General features: G+C 40.5%; 1 protein-coding gene across 6 annotated transcripts in view; it reads left to right on the top strand.

The window, feature by feature from the left end:
• The first annotated feature begins 9,636 nt into the window (after positions 1–9,636).
• CUL5 (cullin 5) overlaps positions 9,637–22,126 on the top strand; it is a 34,477-nt gene continuing 21,987 nt past the window's right edge. For 2 of the 6 annotated variants that reach the window (XM_087756939.1, XM_087756942.1), the window contains exons 1-4: positions 9,637–10,004; positions 16,764–16,873; positions 19,229–19,328; positions 20,707–20,883. In XM_087756939.1, coding sequence (XP_087613065.1) covers positions 9,981–10,004; positions 16,764–16,873; positions 19,229–19,328; positions 20,707–20,883 — 411 coding nt within the window. In that variant the 5' untranslated portion in view covers positions 9,637–9,980. Of the gene's footprint in view, positions 10,005–16,763; positions 16,874–16,995; positions 17,015–19,228; positions 19,329–20,706; positions 20,884–22,126 lie in introns of those variants that run through there. The other 4 variants (XR_015704631.1, XM_087756938.1, XM_087756941.1 and 1 more) reach the window with 3 other exon arrangements.

The following is a 22,126-nucleotide window of genomic DNA, read 5'->3' as shown; positions in this document are numbered from 1 at the left end:
TTTTCTTGTCAGAGTACAATAACTTTGTGTGGTCTTCGGGAAAAGAAATTATGTATTGCTAAAGGAAAAACTAATCCTATAGCAAGACACTGAGAAAGCGCAATAATCATCGTGACAACATCCTCTCTTGGGCTTTGTATTTTGAATACTGTTTAAAATCAAGGCTTGCTAGGTGAGGATCAGATGAGCTCATTACTTTTGTTCATCCTGCCTTAGTTTTGGACAAGGAAGTAGTATACCTTATACTTTTTTAATGTGATTCTTTACTCAAGTGCAGGGTTGCTAATGACCATTAAAGTTTAGAATGCTGTAGAATTTCATAATAAAAGATAACTCTAAAGAAAGCAAGCTGAAAGATTGCTCCAATAGCAAACACTTTTGATATGACTATGACTACAAGCCTTACTAAAGAAAAAGAATGTTTTAGAAAAGATGATTTATTTGTATACGAAAATGGGGAATAGAAGCAATGAAATTTATTATTAAATATTTTCTGAATTGCCAATGAAACTAAATGTAACATCACATATGATCCAGCTGTTATTTGACTTGTATACAAAACAGATTTCCCAACCACTGGAGTTATATTTCGGAGGCCGGATCCTCAGCTGGGTAATTATCATAGCCACACTGATGCCTAGGGAATTATGTTAATTTACACAAACAAATTCCATATTAGCTTTAAAAAATAAATCTACTTCTAACTAGAAGTAAAAATAAGTTAAAAAGTGCTGCAACCCATGGGGACCCAGGCCTTAAATTTGAATAGAGCAAGGATTGTTTTATTCTCAGCCAGAAAATGTTAAACTGTTGTCTAAAAAATGAAGGTTTTAAAACCAAAACCGTTATGAATAGAGTGTTTGGAGAGAAGAGAATTTCTAAAATAATGCTTGGCTATGGAGAGCAAAGTTGGAGAACCCCTATTCCAAGAAAGCAACACATAATAGCTTTTAATAACAATAATAATAGGAGAAATCTGTGATCACGTAGCATTTTACTGAGCTTGAGGTCATCTTCCTGCTCCTCTGAATATAACACACACTAGCTTTATGCAAACTATGCCCTATATGTCTAGCACTTAAATACCAAATAAGTCTACTTCTATTTTATTGTAGTAGTGTAACAAGATGACTTGATCTCCAGAGTTGATAAGCATCTACAGCTTATCTGGGCATACTCATAACCACCGAACATCAAGCCAGTTATCTTCATATAAAGGTGTGTTCTCGTGTTACAATTCTCCATTTTCAACAAGTCTATCTAATCTAACCTTTTTCTTCAACAAACATGTAATTGGTTTTCTCTCAGGTTACTTTCAGGTCCTTTTACAATTTACAATGTAAATATTCCATAGTAAAAAGACAGGTTGTTTGGTTCCAGTTATTTTATTGATTTAGGGCCACTAAAATTATTGACTTCAACAGGAACGGAAAGGTTAATTTTTTTCAATAGCCTGAGTCTCTCTTGCACTGAGGCACAGTTACACTGTCATAGAAGGATACAGAGGCCTTAACATAAACAGGAATCAGCCTTAATTCATTAGCAATTAAAACAGTTAGTTAATTCTAGTCTCAGCATGCCAAAATGTAATTGCTGTGAGCCTGATTCTCTATTGAACTACATATATTAGTCGTTTACACCAAATCAATTTTGATTTGAGGGCATTTTAGGCCCTCTTTGCGTAAACTAAGTGACTACAGATGCCAAAAGGTAGTGCAGAATCGGGCTGTGTGCATTTCACACGGATCCCCCTATGATACTAGGCCCATGTTGTGTATCTCAGAAGATCTTCTCTTAGTTGTTTAAGAGGACAGAATGGGCCAATGAATAAATTGGTAGCTGGGGAGTAAACAGACCCAAAGTCTACCACTGGTTCACTGTGCGTTTCTGAGCAAGGCATTTACGTTTTATGTGCCTCACCTTCTGTATCTCAAAAATAGAGATGATCGTTCTTCCTCGAATTCACAAGGACTGCTGAGACCCAATCTGACTCTACGATCTTCAGTCTGGACTCTTTTCTCTGTGTGCTACCTGTTGTAGAGTGTTTAGCACCATGGGATGTGGATACTGGTTTCTTCTGCCATACCAAAAAAAAAAAAATTAAAAATATTACAACAGCTTTATAAGTACCAGGTAATGCTATTACTATGAATCTACATTTCATGACACATTTCATTACTTTCAGCTTAAAATCTTTTTATCTTAAACTTTTCTTCCTGAATATTCTGGAGCCAATGAGCTTTTCATTCTGTATGAAAAAAATCGGGTGCGTTGGAGGGGAAGGGGACTGGGAGAAGAGTGGCGTGGAGGGGAGGTACACACAGAGAAATAAACAATCATCAGAACAGAGCCTTAATGATCTCTGCCGTCAATGTTGTACCTGTAGTGTCACATTTATTACACTGGGAATAGAGCTTTTAACCAGATTCAACTGTGTAAGGAACTGGTACTGTCAATGCAACTAGAAGAGAAGTTCACTGCATTTTAAAGTACTGTGCACATAGTTGTCTTACTTGTCATTCCTAAAAATGTAGATTAACATGTACATTCAAACATTGTCTCTCTTGATGATATATTAAACCACTACTGTACCTTCTCACTACACACTTGCAGTTAATAGAAATGTCTGATAAACAGATGATTTGCTGAAATACATCGTTTTGTTTTCAGATGCTTTGCAGTACAGTATATAAGTAACAGCTTGAATAGGCTGTAGAACGGATTCTAGTTCAGTGCACGTATATTCTTTTTTTCTCCCAAGGAAGGGCAAATACGACGCTTACTGTTGATACCAGAATGACATTTCCAGAAATTACAGAAATTAGAGAAATCTCATTTGGCAGCCAAATTAGTAAGTAGAAATTATTTATTAAGAAAACCCCACAACTTTTGCAAATTAAAGTTTGGTAAATCCCAGTTAGGAAAAGGAAAAACTGTTGAAATAGTAAACAGTTTGTATTTGGATTCATAGGCCTGGCAAACAAATGGATACCAAGTATTGGTTTGGACTCCTAAAATGTTTAAATTTTCATTGCTTTTATTTTAAGTTGGATAAAGAAGAATAAAAACCTTCCTCTACTCATTTAAATATTTTACACATGAATTCTTCAGATATTTTGGCTTGCTTATAATTGCATCGGTCCTGTGTAAGAAGCAGAACCTAGCCGCACACCTTAGGAATCGACCAAGGAAAAAATGTTGAGGTAGCGTATGTTCATACTATTCATTTATGCCTTTGGTATGTGACAGACTTACCAATCTAACTTCAATCTAGGTGACTCAATTCCTGTGCTCACAGAAAATAAAGCAGGCTTGACTGAGCACCCAAGTACACTGCAGTTGCCCTGTGCCACAGCCAAACCGTTACCGGAACCCAAGCTGCCTAACTTAAAGCAAAGATATGTGGATGCACCGTGCTTACAGATATGTCAGTCTCAGTGTTTCAGCTCCCTTAGAGAAGACATGCTTCGTTGTCCTCCTTTTACATAATTAACAACCAGGGAGAGCACTTTTCCCCAGCTGTAGACCCCGGCACATCAGCCCCTCCAAGCCTCCACCCTTGCCTTTCGCCCAGAGCTGGCACAGCAATCTCAGCAGCCTTTATTCAGCGTCAAGACAGAAAGAAGGAGGGCTGAAGGTTTACTTTCTACATGGGCATGGAACCATACCACAAACATGGCGGACTGCTTAAGAAATCATTAAACATCAAAACACAATTGTCACGAGCAAACACTTGCATTGCTCATTTCTCATTTCTCAGAGTCCAAAGACAATCTTGTAAATAAGTGAATGAAATTAAAAGAGGAATCTGTAAAATATAAATCTCTCTAAAAAGCCTAAGGGGTAGGACTGCACAACAAAATACACAGATTCTAAATGAGAAAAAGTCCAAGCATTTGTGTAATGATCCTTTGCTCTAGTACTTACCTGTATGTGGTAGCACTTAACGATGCCTAGGTTTCTTAAGAATAATGATGGTATCATTGAATGTATTTAAAACTAGAAAAATTCAACCAAAAATTCATCTGCCTGATCCTCAGAGAAAAAAAAAATTACCGTATCTCATGAATGCCTGTATACTTACTTCCCAGCTCATTTCTAGCAGCATTTCATCTGGGTTAAGTGCTATGTTGTGTGAGGCTCCCCTCTGAAAACCGACTACCTACATATGCTGTCATTTTACTCAGCAGTATTTCCTCCTCTGCAAAGTGAATACAGCTGTGGAAAAGCTGAATTTTACTTTTGAGTATGGCAGAATTGTTTATCGCGTTTCAATGAATGTGCAAATCTGATTAAAGTAATGCAATTGAAGACGTGCCAGTTGAGCATAATATAAAGACTATGAAGTTGTACAGGTTCCCAAAGACAATTTGCCTTGCATAATACTTAATTAGTGGGAACGTAGCATATGTGTGAAGAAAACAAAGTTGGTTCTGCAAACCAAAAAATACTTTCCTAAGCAGCACTTTTGACATGGAAGAGCTGGCTCTATAGGCACAGGACTCCACAGAGCAATCATTTCTCTTCATGGAGTTGCTGCTCCCACAAGCAACCAGGGGAACAGCAAACACGCAGCTAAAATGCTTCCAGGAAAAGAACTCGATAGCACAAATCCCCCAAAATATAATATACACACTGTGGGCTTTTTACCCCTGGGGAGACAGGGAACAGTTGTTGGCAGCCAACGCCACCACAGCACTTGCATGAGATCTCCTACCACGACTGCCCATCGCCCACAGAGGCCAGACAGGAATGGGGAGTAGCAGGCTCTTCATGGAGGGGGAGGTAAATCTTCATTTAAACTCAAACTGAGGAATCCAAAATCCCAGTCCCAACCTGCTAGAACGGATCACCATCTTTGAAAGTATTTCAGTCACTCATTTCTCAGAGAAAGTCATGTTTTAAGCTAGGCCTGAGCTACTCGGAGATGGACACTCAGCGTGTAATCTGCTGAGAGACCACTGCTCCGTGGGAGCCGCGCTGTGAACCAGCTGACGCCAACCTTTGGCAGCCTCACAGGCTACAAGGGCAGCTCAGACGAAGCATAACCCTGATTACCTTCGCAGGTTGCTAAAGGCCCACCTTGCAGCTAAAGATCTTCTCCAGAAACTTAAGAGTAACAAAAAGAAATTCTATGCATTGTAAAGAAAATCAATGCTTAGGTAAACAAGCTGAAGCTTCAGCTATAGTTCAGTTACTGTGATTCCTCATTGCTGTGGTTTCAAATCTGCTTCTGTGCAAACTGATTTTTCCTGCTCCATGAAAAGGGTGGAGGGACAGACTGAGCCTCCTGTAGCAATAAACTCAGTCACCAGGGAAATGAATGCACAAGATAAGGATGGCAAGGAAGACACAGATCATTTCTTCCCTCCCTGCACAGCCCCAGGAGAGCAGAGAGACGAACCACTGCCAGAGCCCTTAAGATCCTACAGAAATTTCCATCACTGTTATGGGACTTGCTGGATGAAGGGACGTGCCAAAGACCCGGAGTCAGCACAGAGAGAGAGGCTATTGACTTCCCAACTCCAGCGGCTCCCTAAGGATCGGTTAATTCTGTGGGACAGCCGCCCGAGAGGAACGGTTGGGTATAACGACGCCGGCACTACATCTACGTTGCAGCCTTCTTCCCCTTTCACCTTCTCCCCTGCATGGTTTCTTTGCAGGAAGGGACTGCCAGAAGCCGTATTTGGCACCGAGGTCTGACAGTGAGCAGGGTGATACTTTAAAATGTTAGCGGTAGTTGCTAAGTATTAAGGTACTAACACTGAGGGGAGGAACTGTGGAAAATATTTCGGTCATAATCTTAGTAATAAAAACCTTGCAGGGCTGGCACTGCTCTGCAGCACTTCTGAGAATTGTCCGTTTTGGTTAAGTTCTCAGTGCCAAGCAAATAGTTTAGCTACATAGTCATAATTTATATTAATTTGCTATTTTAAAATAATTACTCCTTATTATTCGGGGGAAAAAGTCTCCTCTGTGCAGATCATTTTTCTCATTTCCCTGACATATAGCCAGTGTTATATGCATTAAAAGAGCAAGCTATGCCAGGTCATAAGTTTAGAAGAAGTAAGTCTCAATTCCGGTCAGTCAGACCATTGAAATTCACAGTAACACTGTTCATTTTATTGGGATTTTTCTCTGCCCAGTTCTCTGTGGAAAACAGAGTCTGATTCTCAGAGAAACTTTTAAAACAAAGGAGAGACAAAGCTTGCTGAGCACTGAAAAAGAGCTGCATATATGAACAAGTGTCAGAAAAGCAGAACATGAAATTGTAATTTTTCATGTTGTATCCTCTTTCACTCTACCATGCTTCACAGACCAACTGTAACTCCCTGAGTACACAGAGTGAACGGAACAGTGAATTTCTAGCTGTTTGAAAAAGGCTAGGAGAGGAAAAAATAGATCAGATGTAATTCCCCGCAGCGGTTCTCTGCAGCTCTGGGCCTGGGCACGGAACAATGGCCACATTTTGCCTAACGCACGCCACGTGCTTCTCCGTGTCCCGGGAGGAATTCGGCCTCAGCAAAAACCCTCCTGCAGGTTCTGCCTGCAAAGTCGCTCTGCACCACCCCACGTCATCCTCAGAGTAACTCAGGGCAAAAAGCGCAAAGTTTTCCAGCAAGGAAACTGCGAGGGAATAGTACTATTGTCCAAAAACACATCAGAGAAGAATAAACATCAGGGAGAGAGAAGTTATTTAAGCTAAAGGACAATGTTGGCCTAAGAACAAACAGGTCATCCTGAGATGCACAGGATAAGTGGTTCTGGTGATGCTGAGATACCAAAATCTTAAACAACTTTAAGTGAAAGAAACAGTAATCTTTACTCCCATACATGGGCAATTTCTCCAGAATGCTATTGTTATTAACTGAAAGGGTGACATGAAGCCCAGATAGTAAGCACCAGAAATAAAAGTGTTTGGTTTCTTGTTGAAGTAGAAACAAACATAGAATAAGTTGTTTCATGTGAAACGTTTGGCCACTGACGGTGCTTCCTTTTTCAGCTACAGGTAGGCGTCCGTGTGCCCTTGCCCTTTTCAAAGCGTTGTCTTCAGAGACTCTCATGGCACGGTTTGTGCATAGGCTCATCCTGACTGTCCACAGCAGTGATAAACAAGGCTTTCCCACAGAAGGAAAACACATAAGTTTTAGTATCCCTACTGAATATATCTAGTTTTAATGGAGAGGAGTCTAAAACTGACTAATCAACCATCAAAGGCTTTTTTCCATCGTGGACTAAGCGAAGATTAGAAGAAACTAGCTATGTCTTATTTGCACCATGTGTTTCAGGGCATTAGAAGAGAACATAGCAGCGCATATTTCTCTCTGATGCAACTCATTCAAAGTCCACAGACCTGTGCTTGGAATCAATTCACTCTGAGACATCTGGGATGTTATGCACGGTGTTAATTTCACTGATCATCCAAATCTTAATGAGCTGTTGCTTGCAAATCACTTTGAACCCATGGACAGCTCTGGAATTAAGTGTCATTCACTCTGTCTTTTACAATCCATGCAAAGGATATAAAACTGTAGGCCAATGTAGTACCATATACTAATCAATAATTAATATCTTCATTACCATCAGAATTTAGTAATAATCCATTTGCAATAGAATTAAAGCAAATAAAACAAGATTATGTAACACTCTGTACTTTGAAAGCACCCTGAAGTGGTACTAAAATACCGCAAAACCTTGAGGCTCATGGATGTCTTTACTTCCCAGAAAATTAATGCACAGATCTTTAGAAAAAAATTAAAGGCATTATGTAAGCCATGCAAAATGAGATACACATTATTTTTAATATCAGTAAAAAGTACCACTCTTTCCTTGTCTCACTGCTTCTCAGTTGTTCCAGTTCTCTTTATTCCTTGGCTAGCACTACTCGTAACTACTGCGCAAAAGCATATCGGGGCAAGATGCAAGAACTCTTAGACTCAGTACTTTCATTGCTGACCCTTCCATTTGCTGAATGATGCCTACATTATTTCTCAAAAGCAGTTTAAAAACATCACTGAATTATGGCATTAATAGCAAGCATATATTAAAAAGTAATAGATGCAGTAGAAACTGAAAAGAACAAAAATTCTCAAATAATTGGAAATAATCACATTTTAGAAGGATTTGGGGAAACAAGATAAATCAGTTCATGGCGTAGTGGCTCCCAGAAATGACTGCCTCTGTATCGCAGCCTATAGAATATTTGCCTCTATCTCAGCTTCTCTGGTGCTTATATACCTGTAACGTAATGTGCAGACTATGGAGCGGAGTGACTGATGCACAAATACACAATGCACACGTTATACTGGCCCTGCTGGAGGCCTCGTAACTTCAGCACTGTTGTAGAATATATATGCAATGGACAGTATGTAATACCATTTGATCTATATGGCATAATTATATACTATACATACAACTGTATAACTGCATGCACTGTATGTACAATGAATACTGTGTACTTATTTATACTATAGGATACACAATATCTAAATAACAGCAAAGAAAACAATTATAGACTAATTGAAGCATTCAGAAGCTGGCAACTTTGTCAAAATAGGAAATTATTCAGTAGCTGCTTTTTACTTCCCAATTAAGAGAAGGCCTTAATATGGCTATTTTTTATTAAGCTAATAGGGCTGCAGGCCGTATTTAGTCAGCATTATCAAAACTTCCTCACTGTACAGATTTATTGAGTATTTTATGACACCTTTCCTAACACTTCAGGGTCCCAATGCTCTGTAATACGAATTTTTGCGGCGGGCGGCGCGGCCGGCCGCGCAGGGACGTGCAGCAGGCCAGGCCCAACCGGTGGCATCGACTCTCAGGTTTCCTAACCTGTGAGAAAAGCTCCTTGACGTTTTCTTCGAGACGCATTTTAGATGAAGGCTAAGCGTTTTGACAGAAAAGTAAAATTCTGCTGTCTCTAAATAAAACCTGAAAGTTTCCAAACCCCTCCTAAAAGGTACCTAAACCCACGCGTCTCTGGCGAGCAGAGGACGCGGGAGGCGAGGCCCGCGCGGCTGGCAGGGCGGCCGCTCCGCCCGAGGGCTGGCGCAGGGAGGGACGCGGCCGCGGGAAACGCGGGCCGCTGCCGGGGACGGCGCGGTGCTCTCGGCCGTCAGCGCCCCCGCCGTCACCCGTGGGCGGCGAGCCGGCGCGGAGGCCCACGCTCGCCAACCTCCGCCGAGGGGGAAGGAGATTTATTTCTCTGCTTATAAACCACGTTGAATTTGCTCCTCTGTTTATGTGGCTCAGCTTCGCGGGTGCTTGCGGGGAGAAGGTCCGGGGGCTTAGGAAGGCGAGGGAGGGGGCGCGGGCGTCTCTGAGGCGGGGATGGCCGCGGGGCCGCCAGGGAGAGCAGCCGTGCACAGCCGCCGCCCGCTGGCTTCCCGGCAGCTGCCCGGCGGCCGCCCCCCGCCGAAGGGGCTTCCCGCCAGGGCCCGTCCCCGCGGGGCCGTGAAGGCGAAGGCCTCCCCGCGGCGGGGCGAGCTGGCCAGCGAGGGGCAGCGAGGAACGGAGCGGGGCGGGACGGGGCGGCGGGGGTTCCCCGGCGCGGCGCGGCGGCGGGCCGCCAGGGGGCGCTGCCGGCGGAGCCCGCAGCCCGAGCGCCCGCGCTTGGCGGCGGGGCCGGCTCTTCCGAGCCGCATCATGTGGGCCGGCCCCCTCCATGGAGCCGGGGCTGCTGCCGAGCGCCTCCTGGGCGGACGCCGCCATGAGGCTCTGAGGGGCGGCTGCGTGCCGAGGACCCAGCCGGTCGCGCTGCGGAGCGCCCCGAGCCTGGCGCCGGCCTCGCCCCCGGGCAGGGGAGCCCAGCGCTGCGGCCGCTGCTACTGCCGCCGCTACTGCCGCCGCCGCGGGTCCGGCCGGGCGGGCGGGCGGCCCGGGGCCATGTAAAGCGGCAGCGGCCGCGGGGAGCCGAGCCGCGCTCGGGGAGAGGAGCCGCCGCCGGCGCCGGCCGGGGAGGCCCCGCGGGGGGGATCATGGCGACGTCTAATCTCTTAAAGGTGAGAGCGGGGCCTGGCCGGGCCCGGCGTCAGGAGAGAGGCGGCGGGGGCCGGGCGGCCGGGGCTGCCCCGCCGGCGGCTGGGCCCTGCGGGCGGCTGGGGCGGCCGGCGGGGGCAGGCCGCGGGCGCCGCTCCCCGGAGTTGGCGTTCCCCGGGCGCGGGGGGCCGGCGGCCCGCCTCAGGTGAAGGGCCTTGGCGCCGCGCCGCCTGGGTGCGGGACCGCTGGCCTCGGCCCGGCCCGGCCCGGCCGGTGGGCTCCGGGCTGCCAGCACCCCCGCCCCGGCTCTCCCTTCCCAGGCGCGCGTCGTGGGGAAGGAGCGTTGCGTCGTGCTCTTAGGCAGGGCACGGTGTCCTCCCTTTGTTTATTTAAGAAGACCTAAGTGTACGGAAAATGAGTTTTAAGTTAAACAAAGAGTTGAAAAGCGTCTTCGCAGTGGGCAGGTGTCGTTGTCTGGGTTGCCACCGTTCTCCTAACTACAGGTTTCCTGCAGAGAAAAACTCCTGGAGGCCTTTTGCTTACGTTAAGCAGCTTTGCTTCTGTAGTCAGATGTTTTCAAGCACTTTCCCGGTGTTTGATGACAGATGTCAGTCACCCCGAGCGGCTGCAGGTTTGAAGAGAAGCTTTCCGTGTGACAGTCCAGTATTTGAGCGCAGGACTGTCTGTCCTGATATTTGCGGCATGTGTGTGGAGAAGACCGTATGGGGCCTTTGAGGCCATGCCAGCACATGGAAGAGGGGCCTACTTTAAACAACTGCTACTAATGCCTCCAGTAAGTGTTTCTAGAACATCAGCGTAGTTAGGGTGAAAGGCCTTGGGAAGGCTGGCTGCTTAACTTTTATCAGTTAGCGATTTAAAATATATCTAAATCTAGAAGTATACACGTGTTCAGCACTATGTATTATAGTTAAACGTGGTTCTGAAGAAGCGCTGCTTACATTTCAGCAATCTGACCTATTTTGCATGTATAGATTTGGCTTGAAACTGCTGGTTGTATTACTCTGAGATACTCAGTGTGAAGAAATGAGAAATAATTGATAGACTTGTTTCTTCCAGGTATCCAAAAAAAAAAAAGGTTTTAGTATTGAAAAGATAATTTTTTTAAATTAATCTTTCTTGAAATTGAAATGTAATTGAAATTAATTTTAATTCATTTGTCTGTATTTGTATGCCTAAGTGGGTAGTTAGATTTTTAAGCAGACAAGACTTAAATAAAAGTCTAAAATTGAAGAATCCAAGAACACTGGTGAAAAATGTCCCATAAGAACAAATGTGCTTTCTGTGGAAGAGCGTGGTTTTAGAGCAGGGCTCAGACAGTCTTATCTGCTTGTTAATGTTTTAGTCCATCTCTTTTCTGTATGTTTAAGGATCTCTGGAAAGACCGATGCGTGCTTTGACGAGACATGTGGTCGTACAGCCCGTAGTAGACAGAAGAAACATAGTCCTATGGGATTTGTCAGCATTCCACTTCAGCTGTTTTGAAAGAATAGTAGGTGTACCGTAAGTCAAAATAGAGTCAAAGGACTTGATTCTGCGAGCTGACTCTTGCTGAACTGAAGCCTTTGTGTTGGCTGTTGATGTTTTTGCAACTGGCCTTTGTATCGTTAATATTTTATATTGACAACAAGATACATATGCACAGTGCGTTTTAGGAAAAATGCTACCTAGATACCTGTTAGATCCTATTACATATGTATCCTAAAATAGTCCTTTCTGGTGACTTGGAGTGTTTTGAAGAATTGTAACTTACTAATTAGTGAGTTTTCTAAAGACAATGAAGTATGAGTCCTGCATTACAAAAGGAAAGATTGTTCAGTGATTTGACTTTGTTTATAATGACACAATAAACCAATGCAAGAGTTGGAACTAGATAAGGTCTTTTGTTCCCCGGTTCTGCTCATCAGAGTGCTCTCAGAGAAGCAAACTGTTGATTCCAGGTTAGTGTTGACTGGCAGCGCCTCATGCCGTGAGGCTGTGAAACGTACTTCTGCTTTAATGTTTAGGGGAAAAAAAGCAATGTCTCAGCACAGTAAAAATCCCTGGGTAAGAAAGGAGGGGTGTTAAAAATCTATAAGGTTTTTCCATATCTTTTCCAAGTAAGCCTGCATAATCAAATCTAAGTTGGGTTTAGGCAGGTCTTGTTTTTGCTAGGATAAACAGGAACTAAGAGTTTTCTCTGGTTTTGCCCCATCCTCGTTCGACTTTCTACATAGTTGAGAAAATGAAGCGAAATATTCTTTTCTTATTCTAGTAACAGATACTAGCTGAATCCAAATCTGACTGGCTGTCGTAATTTTAAAGGGCATCGTTTAAACTCCACTAGTGCGTAATTTTCCTAATTATTTTTTTAGTGAGAAGCATATTCTCAGAGAGCCTTCTTTAAATGCAAAATTAGAATGACCAATCATATGTTGAATCCTGATGAGATACAACAAATGGTAACGTGACGGAAATATTGAAGTACTCAGTAAGAGATAGCCGTTACGTGGTAAGCTGGTGCGTACCCTACCTGTAGCAGAACTGCTCTCCCACGTTGAGGCCGTGGCTTTCCTGTAGGTGACTGAGCCATTACTAGGTGAGTGCCCTAGAGTTTTTTTTCTCTCAACGTAAGTGTGACTGGCACTTTTTAAAGTGGGGTGCTTTGTTTCAGAGGGGGTGTTGGACTTGTCACCTGTTCTCTTTGCAGTGACAAGATAGTCTAAACCAATTCACTCACATGACGTGAAGATGCCTGAGTTTTTCTGCAGTTTCTGGAGCAGAAAGCACCTCAGCTTATTGCAGCACAAAGAAAACCTGTAGCTGCGTCAATGATAGCAGATCTTGACACTTCTGTGGAGCTTTACTGGAGCTGCCAGCAAATGCAAGAGTCTGTCCTTACAAAATGAATTGCAGCTTGAGCCTGGTGTTAGGAGGGAAGAAGCAAAGCAAGCAGTAGATTTTCCGTAGACTTCAAGTGAAATGAGAACCATTATTTAGCTTTGTGTTGGTTTCAACTATTTTTTTTTTTTTTGATCTTGCGCCTGTCACTGACAACTGGAAACATACCTGAAGTTTTTGAATTCTTCAACTTAAAGTATGTATTTCCAGATCTGTATTTTAAGTTTGTCTGTTTCTTCCAGGCTATTTCCAATTAGGATATCCGTAGAAGTTAGGGAATGTTGCACACTAGTTAGTTACATAGCAAGTCTTTCCCTCTGGCTACTTTTCTGCTTTGTGTAGTAACTGCTACAATGATTACACTGGTTTTTTTAGAGCTGCTGGTAGCAGAGATTAATCAGACAGTGAATTTTCATGCTTGTTTCAGTCTAGGACCTCATATTTCGCACTTCATCCCTCTGTGAACTAGCCTTAATATATATAGTGTCTGAAAAGAGTGAAGTAGTAAAGATGAAGATGTTACTCATATGTAGATAAGAGGTACAAAAAGATGTAGAGGATGTTGCTTTTTTACAGTACTGTTTAGAGTATCTGTCAGAGATCAGGGCTAATTTGTATGTGGCCTGAAATACATAGATTACACTGCAAAGAGAGCTCAATGTCCAAATAGACATTTCAAGGTTCAGAGGGACAGTAGCATGGCGGTCTTGTTATATTGCCTTGCCTTGTTATATTCCATGTTTATTTAGGCTCTTATACCATATTCTGTGCCTGCTTCTTCTGCGCTTTTCTTAAACTTGTTTACAGTTAAGGAGAGGAATTTTGTGTTTTGTGATGATAGCCAAATCAGGAAAACTGGTTAGCGGAATGCTTCCACTTGCATTATTGTACTAATTCTACATAATATCCACCAACATAGTCTGGAAGGTTTTTCACCTGCTGTCCTAAAATACTGTGTTTCGGTGCTTATGCACAGAAGTGAAGAACAGGAAAAAGTAAGTTTGAAGAGCAAAGTTGCAGTATATATTTCAATATAGTGTGTGAAGTAGTACATGTTTCAATAAAGTTTAGTGTTAAAATGGAACTTTAAATCTCTGTGGAGAAATTTAGTGAAGTGACTTTTGAAACATAAAATATTTCGTAAGTGGAGTTATTTTTCAAACCATTAAATTTTAAACTCCTAGAATGGTTACTTAGACAGGGTGTGGTTATCAATTGTAATCCATGTTTTCAGAGAAGATTTGATAAGTGGAATAATTTTATTTTGTCAAAGGTGTGACTTACCTTTCTACTTACCTTCCCTTGGGAACTGTGGTTTGAGGCAACAAGCTTGGAAAAAAAAAGTTACCCAGGAGATATTGCTCAGAAATTCCTTAGGTTTGTGGGTGGCTCAACAAAGTGGGAAATGCGTTCCTCATGTTGTCTGGGTCACTGGTGTATGTGTGACTTTGGGAACAACTAAGAATTACCACTGTTTGACCTCCTACTATACAATTGGGTTTTCTCGTGCACCGATAGGGGTAGAATTAATGAATGTGAATGACACACAGTAGATGGTATTATGCACCCTTTCTTCTTGTGATTTCAGTACAAGAGCGTAAGATCAATGGTCACGGAAGCCTGAATCTATCTAGATGATGTTGAATTGTTTATTGAAATTAAAGAATAGTTTAGTTGAGTGGGATTTCTAATCCATTAATTTTATTTCCTCTTCTGCTTAATTTAGGAGTAAAAGAGGAAGTGTAAAAAAAAAAAAAGTTTTTACTCCTATGTATAGGAAACAAAATTCTAAACTTCCCTCATGGTATTTTCTGCCAAGCTTTATTTGGGGAATTCTTTTCAAGTAGGCACGTGTTCATTACAAGTGGACATGCAGTTTTTACAACTGAAATGGAGTTTTATGTATGCTTCTTAGCACGAACTAGGTAATCACAATCTAAATCATATAAACACTAGTGTTTGCAATTCCCTCCCCCCATGTTTTACAGTGAAACTAGTCTTATTCACAAAGATAGAGCGTTAGTTTTTTTTATCTTCAGCTGTTTTCAGCGAAGGGCTGAATCGCACTTCTCCAGGATTGCAGAACAGGCTTTTTACTTTTTCCAGAAAACTTATGGGATCTACTCTGAAATTTCACTCCAAAGGAAAACTTTTGAGGAAGTTGGTTTTACTTATTTTATAATGCTTTTTCTGGAACTTTTAACTGTTCAGCAGCTGGTCGTTCAAGTTCATTATCCTGCAAAGAGGGGCTGGAACCAGAAATATCTGCAAGTAGAAACTAATCATTTTCACAGGAATAGGAAAGATGAGAGCAACTCATCAAAGTTCAGGGAATAATGGTAAAACTAGCTCTATGTGGGGGAAGCATGTAGATGATGATTTTCAAAGATGATGCATTCAAATTATTTTTTATTTATTTTTTTCTTTACAGTGGAAGAGAACAGGCAAATCTCTCTCTCTGAATTGTAAAACACTTTTTTTCTATTTTTTTTTTAATGTTGAAAGAATTCTAAAGTTTATTGAACAGAGGCTGCTTCCATGAAACCCATATTCAGTACCTACCGCAGTGGTTTGATAATGCTGTGAGGCCTCCAGGTGCTGTTGCTGTAAAAATAGTTACTGTGATGCCTGTTGCATCTTTATAACTTGAAGATGAGACATCTTTGCATTTAAGAGCAGCAGAGGATACAGTTTCCAAACTGTGCTTATTCTGAATATTAAATAACAGATTTAATTGTAAATTTCCATGCAGAAATTAATCGGAAGGAGATGGTTGAGAGAACGTGGCGTGCTGGTTGTGCTTGTTTGTTTGAAGAGATGTTAGTGGCAGAACAGTGCACTTGTCAGAATTTCAAGTAGTTAGACTGTATTATTTGCTGTATTTGAAGTGAATTGTGTCAAACATAGTATTACTAGCCAAGACAATGATCTGTTCAAAAATAAACAGTGCATTGGGACACAACACTGCAGATAACCAGTAGTCTTTCTGCCACAGAACTCTCAATCAACAGTTCTTTTTAATTGCGGGTTTTTCTTTTTAAAATGTGGAGCTGTAAGCGAATAGGATTACAACATATGCAATAGAAGTAGTATTTTTCTCTTGAAGTTATTATTTTTTAATAATGGAAGTCAGCCTGTATACTACAGTGAGATTTTTCAGAATAATCAGAACGATATGGGAGCACTTAATTTCTTTAGCTTTCCTCTTAATTTGTATCGTAAGTTTGAAAAACTTCACCTTGGATTAGATTTTTCAGCATGGTGTAAATAATTATCTGCACCAACTGTAGTGTTGGCTGTCAAACTGCGTATGGCCAGTTAACCCACAGGAAGGGAGTCTGTGATACAACAGCTCCTGCGTTACTCTCCTTCCTTCCTCCCTCTCTGCTGCTGATGCCAAATGCCCAGCGGAGAAAAAAACGTACGTGGCAGCATCCACAGGTACTGTTCCTGATTCCTGGCTGCCATTTTGGTCATGGTAATTTATTCAAGATGGATTTGCAACTCTGCCTCGTGACTTTAATCGCATGTATCTTGGCTGGGGCGGTGAAGCTGACCAAGGATCGTTCACGTTGCCCATGTGTAGCTCCATTAACAGGTGAAAAACACTTGGTAGAATTTGTTGCATTTGTAGCTAATGTAGTGAATAAAGGAAGAAGTTGTCAATCTGCTTGTCTAAGAAACAAATAATAGCTCTGTCACTTTTAAAAATAATAATTCCTGTGAAAAGTGCTGTTCAGCTATGGTGTTGTAGCTCAAATGCTAGCTTACGAGACAACTCTGAGAAGAAGATATTTTTCCGTTAACCACAGAAACTGCAATCCTTAAAGATAACTTTAAATAAGAAACTGTTTTATTAACAGTAATTTTTTTGTTCCTTTTAGAATAAAGGTTCACTTCAATTTGAAGACAAATGGGATTTCATGCGCCCTATCGTTCTGAAACTTCTTCGTCAGGAGTCTGTGACAAAACAGCAATGGTTTGATCTGTTTTCGTAAGTAATGTTTTAGTATCTTACATCCTTCTGCATGATGGGAACACAGTTATTGTACTACTTCTGATACAGAAGTCACGTGTGACATGGACTATGTGAGATCACGCAGAACAAAAGTACTAGTTGAAGTTTTATTAAGTGGTAAGTGTGCCTACATCACTGTAAATGTGCAAAAGTAGAGTTTTACTGAGATTCAGATCTTTGCAAATAGGGTGGAGAAAGAACAGCAGAGCTTTTGACTTCAGCTGATCATAGTAAACAAGTTTTGTACCTGCCCACAAAGCTTTTGTTAGAATTAGAGAGAAAATGTTGTTTACTGCTTTGGCAGTAAATTCATTTAAAGGCAGTTTGCTAAATGTTACATTAGAAGAAAGTAATTCAAATCAGAATAAAATAACTTAAGAATGCTACTGAAGTAACAGGGTAATGCAGTTTAGCTGGTATAATTTGAATAGTTTTATACACTAAAAATAATATCTATAATATTTTTCAGACAATGTTTGCATTATTGTACTTTCTAAAAACCCTGACATTTTCCTCCTTCCAAAACCCAGAAGTTGCTTCCTGTTAGGTGATGATTTTTTGCTTAAAATGTATCATGTGACCTTTGCCAGCATAATATGGAAGTGAGTTACAACATAAACATTGAAAGAATATCTAAAATAATCTTTGTCTCAACATAGTTATTTTCCGTCAAATACAGTTGTAGCTTAAATCTGCAGTCTCTCCTTCTGCTTTTTAAGATCTGTCACAAAAGTATTTTTTATTTAAACACAGTCTTGTTGCAGTCTGTATCTTTATTGCTCTTTTCGTTGAGTACAGTGCAGTGCTTCTTTTTACACCCATCTTACTGCACCTGTCACACTTTTCTGCCAACCAAAAGGAAAGGTAGTTTATCATGTAATGAGTTTTAATATCTTATGATGTCACGGCTATAGTAGTTGCCAGAAACATGGTGTAGTTAAGATACAAATTCAGTTGTGAGTTGTTGCTTTAATTTTTAATAACTAGTTCAATAATTCTGCATTGGTATTGAAATTTTCCATGTATTATTTTTCTCGTAGCTGAGTTATTGAATAGAACTTAGGTAACTTTACGGCTAAATTAAGGATATTGAGGGAAAGGATCCCGCTCTCCTAGGTTCCTATTTTTGGACAGTGCTCTTTGTTAAGCTTTTTAACAAAATTTTAAAATCTGTAGGTGTCTTCTACCTGCCCTTTGAGTATAATTATACAGTATTGCTTTTTTCACTGCTGTCAGGAAACAGTGGCATTCTAAATACAGTAACACCTTTTCTGCATGTGAAAGTTGCGTAAGTCTCACAAGTTAGGTAGACCTCTGTAAATCCTGGGCGAGCACCTTTGACCTGTGTCAAAGGAACTTTTTACCTTGTACGTTTTGTCTTTTTACTTAAACTAAAAAGATGCTTTTGTATTGAAATAATGGCATTGATTTAATAGGAGCAAAGTCATACCTTTAGATAATATAGTTGCTGTCCTGCAAAGATGTGGCCTTATTATTGAGAGGAAGAAGAACCAGAGGAACGTAATGAGTCAAAAAAAGGCTTGCTAGGCCACATTATATATGATGTATGGTTAGGAGTGTAACTTGCTTTATTTAGTCTTTTGTATGGAAAGAAAATAGGAATTAAGTTACTCTTGCTGGTCTGTCAGCTAGGAAAAACAGGAATTCATTTGAATGTTGATTAAAACTCATTAATACAATTTTGCTTTGCGATACTGTTTGGTAGCTTTTCTGCAGTAGAGTTTCACTGTAAAATGCTACCACTGTCATGAAACATTTAATTGATCTTATTAAACTAATTAAAATGTCTTTTAAATTACCTGGTGCCCCTAAGCTTACATTTCTCACAAGAAAGGTCTGTTTCCTTTATAGTACAAGGATGTTGTAGTGCTTGAATTGTGAAACTGTGAGTGAAGGCTGCATGTTAATGAGAGTATTTCAGAATAATATTGTCTGAGCAGTAACGCTTCTATTGGCAAGTGATTTCTGTCTTTGTCAAAGAAAAGCTTTAAAAATTGTCCTTAATGCGATAAGGATTATTGAATAGATACAGAAAACAGAATTGGCTTCTACATCTCCTTCTTGACCATAACCTTTTCCTAGATAGGTTGCTGTTACTTGCTTCCAAGACTTTCTTATAGCTTCAGTCTCTTCTCCAAACATATTTTCTTGCATGTGTCACTGGGATCTAGCTGTGTATTGTTTGACAATGATAGATAAGAAGTGTATTAATTTCTTAGCTGTACTTAAATGATGAATGTTTAAGCCTCATACATAATGACATTAAACTTTGAGTAGCTGTTACTAAAAGACGGATAAATTATTTTCTAGAGATGTACATGCAGTTTGCTTGTGGGATGATAAAGGTCCAGCAAAAATCCATCAGGCTCTGAAGGAAGACATCCTTGATTTTATTAAACAGGCACAAGCAGTAAGTTTTTAACGTTTCATAACTTCTATTCATATCATTAGGAAAATAACCAAATAGTTCTGACTTTCATTGGATCTAAATGGGTTGCTTTTTTGTTTGAAATTCTGTGATGTTCTGGAGATCATAATTGCCCTGTGAACTTCTATTGACAAGAAGAAGACTTAGCCTTGAGCATTTGCCTCATTGTTTTCTCACAGTCCTGAAACTGGGGTGGGCAATGATTTTTGTGTTATACTAAAAAAACCCCAAAACACAGCATTATTTTTGTTTATCCAACAGTACTTATGGACTCTTCCTCCACTTGAAAACTTCTTGAGGCAAAATTTTCTATAAGAAATTACTGTCTGAAAAAAAAAATTTTTGTCTAGCTTCAGTTCTATGCTGACATGTTCATGGATGGCTTTAAAATAAGCCATATGTATGGCATACTAGAAATGTCAATGCTATTGACTCAGCAAGCTTAGCTGTCCAGTTTTATGGGCTTCCCCCAAATGACTGAAATCATCAATAGGTTCAAAGGAAATTTTTGTGTTTGTAAAATGTATAGCAAAAGATGTTTTCTGTAATAAGGGATTTAAAAGAGGGGGTTGTTGTGAGATTAAAAAAAATTAAAAATTCTATGACAAAGATTTGGAAAAAAGAAAATGAAAGTCTATAAAAATCTTTCTTTACTGAAGAGATTTACACCGCTAAGGCTTTGCTTGCAGGAAAATAGTTTCTTATATAGGCCTTTGTATAGCCAGGTATATAAATGTTGATTTTTAAGTTCCGTCAGCTTGCTTGCTTACATGCGTAAATGCTATGCTGAACTGGGGCCTTCGATATGGTCTGCGTTGGCTGTTGTTTGAGGGGCATCTTCTTAGGCACTATAATAGCCATTGTACAATGTAGTTGTAGTTTCCAGGCATTAATAAAATATACATGTTAACTGGCTGTCTGGGTCTAATGAAAGGTTAGTAGATGCCACTGAATTAAAGTTCTCACTGTGTATAATATAACATAGTCTTTACACGTTTTTGGGTTGTTTTTTATTTTTTACATATGGTTTTACCAGTACATGCCTTTGGACCAAAAGTTTTAATCTTTTTGACTTGCAGATGGCATAAAAGAAAAAAAAAATGGTTCATCTGGAAAATTTGAACGTACTGACTACTTGTTTGCTGTTGGCTTTCTTTACCCTTTAGAAATGGTCCGTATGCCATGGGTTGATAACTACTGCCCTAAATTAAATGGCACTTAAATATGTAGACTTTCTTATTCTGATAACTTCCCGTATAAAATTCAAATATACAGATATTTTCAGTATAAGCACAGTCAATCCGTATTTTGTGCAGAAAATTGTTTATAAACTACCTCCTCTTCTCCCTCCCTCCTCCAGAGAGTGCTGAGTCATCAAGATGATACAGCTTTACTAAAAGCATATATAGTGGAGTGGCGCAAGTTCTTCACACAGTGTGATATTTTGCCCAAGCCATTTTGTCAGTTAGAGATTACTTTAATGGGCAAGCAGGGCAGCAACAAGAAGTCTAATGTAGAAGACAGTATTGTTCGAAAGGTAAGTGATAATACCCTTAAGTAATACCCTCTTAAGGGTGTTAAGAGTTTTGTTGCACACTGTTCTGCCTACTGTAATAGTACAGAAGAGATTCTGTAGCTGAAGATGAAAACGTGCACCGATAATGTAATAAGACACATCACTTTGCTTCAGTGTGAGGGTCAGAACAACCCTGCAACTTTTTTTTTTTTTTCCTCTCCACAATAATTTCACTCTGTTTCTCCAGTTTTGCTTTGGCTCTTAACAGTTTTGTTCAGGTGATAAAAGCACTTCTTTGTTGGGCTTTGGGTTTGTTTAGTTGTTTTTTTTTAATTATGACTTGAATCCTGGGATAGGAGGCAGTTGTAAATTCACCTACTGTTTCTATACTTGTGAGTAGCAAGTGTACTTGTATATGTAAGTGAGTAGTTTTTCTACTCCTAGTTTATTTCCCTAGGCCAAGATCTTAACGGGCGCACATCTCTGCATTTTATAAATGACCAATTAAATACTGTCATCTCAAGTGAAATACAGCTGTTGATCTCCTAATTTCCTCCTTTTTCTCCAAACTGTCAGTCATATCAATGAAAAGATTGGACACGTAGAATCTCGTGAATACAATCTTTTTACTATCAAACACCTAAAGAAAGTCTAGGGTTTTGAGTATGGGTTACTCAGTGTTCCGAGTCCCATGAATAATGGTCTTTGAAATTGCTTTAGTCTTTTATTGTAAGAAAAGCAGAGCATATCAGTTGTAAAGTGTTAAGTCCTTTAGTTTAATGTCATTCATTATCCCTTTTCATTGCAGAAAGTGTCTGTAGGGAAATCAAATTTCTTTAGCAGTCTTTCATTTGGTACTAAAGATCATTTTAACTGTCCCCCTACCTCCAGGATGGGAAGAACAAAATAGTTCGAATGCATTACTTTGGGCAAGGTTTTTTTCTTCACCCTCCTATTTTGACACCTGATCCTCTGTACCTCTTGAAGAAAGGGAAGAGAGAACAGCAGCAAAGAGAGGAATTGCCACCTCAAGTTACCTTTTTTGTTTTCGTTGTTTATTGGAGAAAGCATGTGATCTTACTAGACTCTCCAAGATCTGGCAAACTTGAACTCTTAACGCTGCTGTATGCAGAAGGCAGGAGAACTAAGAAATGAAAGAAAAAAACAAGGTGGAGTGGAGAAAGTAGTGAGGAGAAGCTGGGAGAAAGAACTGGTGTCTAACAATTCAGATTTTGTTCAGGACTGAAGCTGAGGGAGATGAGTC

The sequence above is a fragment of the Nipponia nippon genome, unplaced genomic scaffold, assembly GCF_047370975.1.
Source record: "Nipponia nippon isolate SJK-2023a ecotype South Korea unplaced genomic scaffold, ASM4737097v1 scaffold_2, whole genome shotgun sequence".
Lineage (NCBI taxonomy): Eukaryota > Metazoa > Chordata > Aves > Pelecaniformes > Threskiornithidae > Nipponia > Nipponia nippon.
This window is presented reverse-complemented; position numbering and strand designations above follow the sequence as displayed.